This window comes from Mesitornis unicolor, unplaced genomic scaffold, assembly GCF_000695765.1.
Source record: "Mesitornis unicolor isolate BGI_N332 unplaced genomic scaffold, ASM69576v1 scaffold37121, whole genome shotgun sequence".
In the NCBI taxonomy this organism is placed as follows: domain Eukaryota; kingdom Metazoa; phylum Chordata; class Aves; order Mesitornithiformes; family Mesitornithidae; genus Mesitornis; species Mesitornis unicolor.
In genome coordinates, this window is record NW_010163795.1 from 934 (window position 1) to 8,976 (window position 8,043).

At 36.6% G+C, this 8,043-nt stretch overlaps 1 protein-coding gene across 1 annotated transcript in view; it reads right to left on the minus strand.

Moving 5' to 3' along the window:
- The window catches only part of DNER (delta/notch-like EGF repeat containing), a gene marked incomplete at both ends in the record, with an annotated part of 39,242 nt that overhangs the window by 290 nt on the left and 30,909 nt on the right, over positions 1-8,043 (minus strand). The window contains 4 exons of the mRNA XM_010194093.1: positions 32-92; positions 1,017-1,279; positions 6,134-6,265; positions 7,281-7,394. Of these exons, the coding sequence (XP_010192395.1) occupies positions 32-92; positions 1,017-1,279; positions 6,134-6,265; positions 7,281-7,394 (570 nt within the window). The remainder of the gene's footprint in view (positions 1-31; positions 93-1,016; positions 1,280-6,133; positions 6,266-7,280; positions 7,395-8,043) is intronic.

Sequence of the window (8,043 nt, forward strand, 5' to 3'; positions counted from 1 at the left end):
TGCCATAAGTAAAGATACAGGAGGTGATTACTTGGTTCATTTTGTACAGGTAAACCTTCAGCTGGAGAAGGTATTTCCAGTTGGGGACCACCCTTCAAAAAAAAAAAAAGAAAGATAATCTGCAGTATGTCCCAGAGAGACAATAAAGAAGCTGACATGATCCAGGAGGAGATACTGAAAAAATAGCTTAGTTTAGTCTAGAGAAGAAAAAGGTTGTTTTGCTTTGCTTGTTTTTACAGAAGGGAGGAACAACACTTGATGTACCTTATTACTATAAAGGGAACAGTGATAAATTATTCTCCATGACAACCTGAAGAGTAGAAGAAAGAAGTGGCCAAATGCTTTGCTATTCATGCAAAGAAAACCTAGGTTGGATCTTAGGAAAGCTCTTTCTAAACATTATTCAACTCTTTTGGAGGTTCTTAAACACAAGAGTTGGCAAAAATATAGGTAAAATTAATGCTGCATCAGTGCAATGGCTTTACACCTGAGCTCTTGAATCCCTTCCAGTCCTACTTTTGTATTTTTCTAACCCTGGCTTGCAAGTGCTTTGTTAAAATTAAGTCAAAAGTTTACTCTCTAGGAAAGTAAGAAAGAAAGATCCTAACTTCAAGGCAAACAGGAGCACAAAAACTAGTGATGTAAAGCGTCTCACTAAATAATCAGGTAAATTAGTCACAAATATCAATGTGCCTTTGCTATCTAATCAAATTACTTGTGTGTATCACTTAAAGAGTATATACATCCCAAACAGAAGGTCTTAGAGGGTAAGAACTCTGCATCTATCCCTCTCCACCAGTTACACCAAATAAATTCAGAATAACTCCCTCTGTTTTCAAGCAGTTTTGCTGGACTATCACACTTCCAATGAGAAGAATAAGGATCAAAAAAGAACAATGAGCAAGGCAGGTGATACTGTCTTTTCACAGTGAAGCAGCCCACTCTTTGCCAACAGCAGTTAGATGCACTATGCATGGACTGAAATTACATATTGTAACAGATTTCTTTTAAATTACCATCCCCAGAACAAACCTGGCATGTCGGATAGAAGCAATTGCATTACTGAATTCACTGTCAATGCTTCTACAGTTGTAAAATTCTTCATAGGCTGGCCTGGAAGAGCCTTGATATTCAATGCGGCTGATGCGACATATTCCCACAATCAGAATGATGAGCATCAGAACAAATGCTACGCAGAGAGCCCCAATTATGATGTAGAGTGAGTGACGAGGCATATTTGTTAGACTCTCTGCCATACGCCCAGACTTCCACTGCAGATCTACCAATAAGAAATAAAAGGTTATCATTAATTAAAATTTATCCTTCCTACTGAATAGAATTCTTTTATGGTATTCACTTTCAATATTTCTGTGGAGACTTTTGAAGCTAGGAGACAATGAAACTTCAACCTTCCCAGGCTCTGTTATGGATTTGTCACCATACCTAACATATGACAAATTTGAATAGCACCATCTTGATCCTTCAGCTGTCTTTTTTGTAGTTTTTTAAGGTCATATACAAACACTGTCTAGTGTGATCTGCTGTATAACCCAAGTCATAGAAAGGGATCTAGTTATTCTCGCGTTATGTTATAATATACTATATGGTCTCTAAAGGCAGGCAGGTTTTACGTAAAAGGTTCTAGTAATCCACCAGTTCTCTGTGCAGTTGGTTAGTGAACCCTTCTACTAAAACGTGTAATTTACTATGTATTAAACATGCTTGGTTTTTAATTTGAAACACAGGCTTTTGTTATGCATATCTCCACCAGGCTGCAGAGACTTCAAAACTAGCATTTCAAGGATACGAAGAGCATCTCATAAGGTGCTACAATACTGAGTCCACTAGAGTCTTCTCTCAAGCTTAATTTCTCTGAGAAGTCTCAAAATGGACCCTAAAGTAAAGACAATCTGAAAGAGGTTTCTTGTATTTATATATTCCAGACCTTCTTTATAAATATTATTGATGCCTAAACTGTTGTCTATCAATGCCAAACAGATTGTCTATCAATTGCCTATGTCCTCAGATCTGGTTTTCTCTAGCATGGGTCAGAGTATTTCTAATTAACTTGTACTCCCCTCTAGGGCTCATGTTTGGCAGTCTTTTAAGCCTATGGTCTCATAAATTACTTCAAACCTTGAATTAATTAAAAATCAGGAACGGGCTTGAATCATTCTTGACTACCAAAATCTGACAGTAGGCAAAAGCTATTTCTAGCAGGTGAATGTTCCTTTTCCAAAGGGACTTCTGCTTTGCACTAGTTTAGAAACTCCCTTTACTTAATCACAAATAGTCTGGGAACAGGGCTATCAAGCTCATGCTTTGGGAATTTAAAATATTCTTAGAAGCCAGTTCTCAAGGACATTGATGATAGCAGTTATACTGAACTGAGCATCTGAGCTGAAATCACAAGTTCAGTGGCATTGGCATCTGCTGATATAATCTCCATCTATGGTAGAAATACAAGGGAAGCATAAGTAGAGGAAAAAAAATTCATTTTAGAGGAAAGTAGGGAGAAAGTCTGAAGCTGTAAAACATGAGATTCAACTCAGAAGAGTTTGAAGAAATTATTGCTCTTTGTTTACAGCAGTAAAGGTAATCCTGGAGCACCTCTGAGCTTGGGCTTGCTTAGACTTTTGTCTGCGAATGTGAGCCAAGGACTGCTTGTTTGTGTTATCTTCTTCAGTAGAGTTTTGGTCAGCCTAAATCATTCAGTGATTTAATGTTTCTAAAGTACTGTTACTGCAATCTGCCCAGTCAGGATATGGGGGAGAGAATGCAGTTGTGCTCTGTGCCATTTGGGATGGATTTCTATTTCTGTTCTGCAGCACATTCATCACACACAGTGGTTTGAGTCAGGTTGTCACACTAAGCCAAATTCAAATCTAATGTGCACAGATACATGGCAAGACAGTTCTGATTTAGACTTCGCGTCTTCTATCTCTGGATGATAAGGACGACAGAAATTTCCTCCTTTCTTCCTCGCCAGATAAAAATATGAAGAATAAGAACTTATACTCCAAAGACTAGAAAGACCATATGATGGCTCAAAATAATTTAAATTAAATTATTTAATTTTTAAAATTAATTAAGAATTATGCTTCAATGTGCACCACACAGTCTGTACTACAAATACTTTGTCATGTTAGTTTTCAAGTAACCACATGGTTTGGCTTACCTTGGTAAATACAATAATTGCAAAAGTGGCAAAGATAATGATATTAACTAATAACCAGCAGCCATTAGAGAATTCACACAAGACATTTTGTAAGCATTTTTACAGTGAATGCTCCATTTTACAGTGAATGCTTTTAATTTTGAAAGGAAAAATAGTCTTTGTATAATTAAGACTGATTTAATCCTACTGCTAACACTGGTAAGGACCGTAAGATGATATAATAAATACCACAATTCATCCAGGCAACATACATCTTGTCTAGTTTGTTGTATATAACATTAGAAAGTACAGTTTGACAAGATAACCCTGAAATTCTGTTAGGGTAGTCACTTCTTGCAGATAAAACAGCTGGTGAAAAAATGGAAAACTACTAATAGTATACGGAAAGTTGTTCTACAAAAAAGACAAAGTACCAACAGCCTCCTTCATTGCTAGTAACAGAAAATCGCAAAAGCTAAAATGTGATCCATTTAGTCAAATGGCTCCTGAACACCAGCTTGTTCTCCTCTTGAGAAGTCTGAGGCCTGGCTTCATCATGTCTTTTTCCAGCATTCAGAGGGACGGTCCAATAAAAAGGAAGAGAGTATACACTGTTAAATTTAATTTTCAATACATTATTAACCATTATGTACAAATTACTGAAACAATATGGTAAGTATGACAAGGATTTACTATTTACTTATAGTTTCAATCTTTGGAGCTGAACAGAAATCCAGTGCACCACGGACTCAGCTCCAATGAGATCAGAAGTGCTGCACCTGTTTATAAAAGAGCTGGATATGGTCTTTCGAGATATGATTAGAATTGGGTTCACATTAGTTGGTCAACTCATAGCTCAGGGAAAGACACTGAGCACAAAGATCTTCCCATGGATACATAGTACTGTAGAAAAAAATCTGCAGATCAAAATACTTTAAAATCCTTTCTGCAAAGTGATTTCTTCAAAACTCAGTTTCTCTCTATTTGCATAATACTTTATATACCTGTTAACATCCAAGAGATTTAGGATTTATGTATAAGCCACTGCACTGGTTATAGAGGCTGCATGTCCATACTTCTTTCTGACTGTTGTGAAGTGTCACAGTGTCACATAACATCATTTTACATTGATACTGTGTCAAAGTGACTTTAATAGCAAAGGAACATCAGACATTTGCTGATGTTAAGCTTATTGAAGAACCAATTGGTAACCCTCGAATTTTAAACTCAATTGTTCTTCAAAATGCATCTTTATGTGACTATGCAAGGATTTTTTTCCCTGTTTTCATTCCTTCAACACCAACTCAAACCAGAATTTCCTAGATTGGATTTTCTTGGTATCTCCCATATTATTAACATCATCATCATATTATTATTATATATATATACACCCTACTAGCTATCATGATTTGTTGGATACAAAATACAGTAGCTTCAACCTCTTCAATTAAGAACAATTGCCATGAACAATACTATATGATTTATTCTTCAAATACTGAGATGGAAAGAAAAGTTCTAATATTTCTAGTTGATAATCAGCCTTGCAGTGTTATACAGATACTTCCCTGCCTCCTGACACAGCAGTCACAAGATAAAACAGTAAATCAGTAAAAGGCTTAAAACATCAACAAAAAAAGTGCTGTTGCTTCTTCTCATCATTTTGACCTACACAGTTTGCAAGTGTGTGATAAAAGCAGAAAACCCAAGTTCTTGAGTAGCAGGCAAGGCCACTGCAGCTCAACTATAAGCAGATGCTATGTGTAGAGAAATATGCACTAAGCAGAGGCAACCCCTCACTTGAGAGAACAAAGTTTAGGCTGATTTTTATCCAGTCTCTCATATACTTACAAGCAAGGTTGGAAAGACCAACCACAGATGTAAGATTGAACCTCCCTGTCATATATAGTGCCTAGGGGCACGCATGCCTCACAGGGGGAAGCTGGAATAATTGAGTAGCTGGGCAGTAGAAAAGGCTCCTTCCACTCTTTGTTCTGCTTTTCCCATTTTCCCATGTGTTTATGTGCTATCCCTGCAACATTAGCTGTGCTAAGTGGTGTAAAACCCCTCACACAACCTTGTGTATCTGTATATCTTGAGGGGATCTATGACCACAGTATGTGAGCATTCAAGCAGTTAAATACACAGCTAAACTCCCTAGTAAAGACAAGATATGTAGCCCAGGAACAAGACATCAGGGAAATACGAAGCAGCTCCATAAGCAGCAGAACTAATGAAGCCTAATTTCTGTTTTAACCCTCCCACAGCTGGGCTTCATACTTTCTTCCTCTCATGGACTCTGTACATGCTCATAAGGGTGCACTTACACTGAAGCTTTTCTCCATACTAAGAATTGAAATCGCATTGAAGCTGTTCCTCCACTAGATCCACCAGTGGAACCTAAGTCTTACTAAATGCTTACTAAAGATTTTGTTTTGTAAAATTTTACCTTTCTAACAATTTCGGTTGAAATTGGCCTATAGTTGAAAATATTATTCCTGAAAAAGTTAGTAAATGCATGCACACACAAGTCACAGTACAATTACACAGGACTTGTTTCCTTAGCTAAGTAAGGTAAAATTTTTTTTCCTGAAACATTGCTACAAGTGCAGGTACTCAGAAGTTGACAAAGGTCTGTTAGAACCACGCTTATAGCACTACGAAAATACACTTTACCCAATGTAAGTATGAAAGTAAGCTCTGAAGCATAAGTGCAATTAAAAGGCAAACTGCTCAGTGCCCAGCTGTGAGATTGCATCTCTGACAATCTGGCCCACTACATATCTCCAAGTACAGTGCCCAGAAACAGAATTTTCTAACTTTCATAGCCACTTCTGAAACATTATGACCTAAAAAAAAAGTATTTAACAAAATTTTGTTAATTTAGAGATGATTCAGAGTATTTGTGCAGATATGTATATAGACAAATATAAATTGCTTTATTATGATGTATCATTTTTAGAAAACTGCAAAACTTACGTATTTCGCAGTTTGCACCGACCCATCCATGTGGACAATGGCAGGTGTAACCACCAGGCTGATCTATGCAAGTTCCAGCATGGTGACATGGGTTGCTGTCACAGTCATTTACATTAATTTCACATTCTTCACCTTAGATCAGAAAAAGCAAAACAAACTTCTATATAGCAGGTGCCCCATGTAGCAGGTACATCAGGTATTTAATTTTTCTCTTGTTGCAAAACACCTTGTAGCTCAATAGATGCTTTATTCTCAGAACATCAAAAGTACTCTATAACTGTTTCAAGACTACGGTCTCATGTAGCCTCCAAGAGGGCAATGTTATCCTCACTCCATCAGGTGAAGACCAAGTCTGAGATCCAAGTGACTTGACTAACCTCACTCAGATTATGTGTGACTCATTTCTTTAAATATAAATTCCATCCCAAGAAAATGTGGTGTAACAATTTATTCTGAAGTGCAGCTGAAAGCTAAGTCTTTTTCAAAAAAAGTCCTTTAACTAAACAAATCAAAAAGTACCATTTAATCTACAAAACAGCTATGAATGGGTTTATCTATTGCTATCATATTGGATATTACCTTACACAACTAACAGAGCATTAGGTTGTAAATTATCTTTACAGCAGATATTTGGATTACACCAATCATGTCAGTTTAATTACAAAGCCAGATAATGAAATAGGCTGCTTACCGTTACACCAGAAGTGTAAATTGATTCATAACAAGGACTTTAGGGCTTTTAGCCACTACATACTAAGGTAATGGAATGAGTAGTTTCTTCATCTCACAGTAGCTAAGGTCAATGTTAAAACATTTTCTAGTTTCAACAGTATTCAATTAGTATATTGGCTTACCTGGAAGACTGCAAAATGTTTTTAAAATGCAATCTAATCTCAAGCAGTAAGGCATGTTAAATAGCTTAGTGAATTCTCTTTAGTAACAGGGTTTTTTTTTTCTGCAAAAATTTTAAAGTTCAAAGCAGTTGCAAGTAATATCAAGAACTTTTCATTCTCATAGACATTGCAATTCAGCAAAGTCCAAAGAATTTGCGTCCTTGAAAAGGGTCAGTCTTACATGGTATTTATCTTCTTTTGGACACAGTAAATGCTGACAACTAGACATTCAGTGTGATGTACAAATTACTTGCCTGTATACCCAGGTGCACAAATACATGTAGCATTTAGACCTTCGCTGTCACAAGTGCCACCGTTCTGACAGTTGATGTTAACACAAGGATCTTTGTATAATTCACAGTGCCTTCCTGAAAAGGTAAAATTAGTAATTGCCATTAACACAACCTATATTGACAGAATGAAATCAGTACATGCAATAACTTCAGTTCACCTAGATGAGTGCAATGATGTGCAGCCTCCAAACCTGTCCTATTAGGCTAATGTCCATAAAGACTAAAGCCACATATTTCATGGTGGCTAAACGTTCATATACATCCCTCTTTGTTCTTCCAACCCACTGAGGCTTTGGGACAAGAGAGGTAGAGCAATTTCTGCTAACAAGAACTGCTGGAGTTTCTATGGAAAAACAATGGTATAAAAAAGAATATTCTGGTCAGCTATCTAATACTCTTCAATAAAATATAAACAATAATTGTCTTCAGTAAGAATTTTATGTAATAACTTCTTTAATAATATACATAAGCATTCTGATGCCTCTCATTGACTTTTACAGGAAACTAAGGAGTTTCAATAAGGCAATAAAAAGATAAAATAATTTATTCAAACGTAAAAAGTAAACAATTAAGCTGCTCAGCTGCATGCCACTACATTTGATCTCTCATTCTCAGGTGTAGGCTATGTGAATTTAGCAGCTTTGCCTAGCAGAAGACAGTGCAAGGCATATCTGGCATAGAAAACGTAAAGCACAGCAGATTCCCACTTAGGGACAGGGAAAGA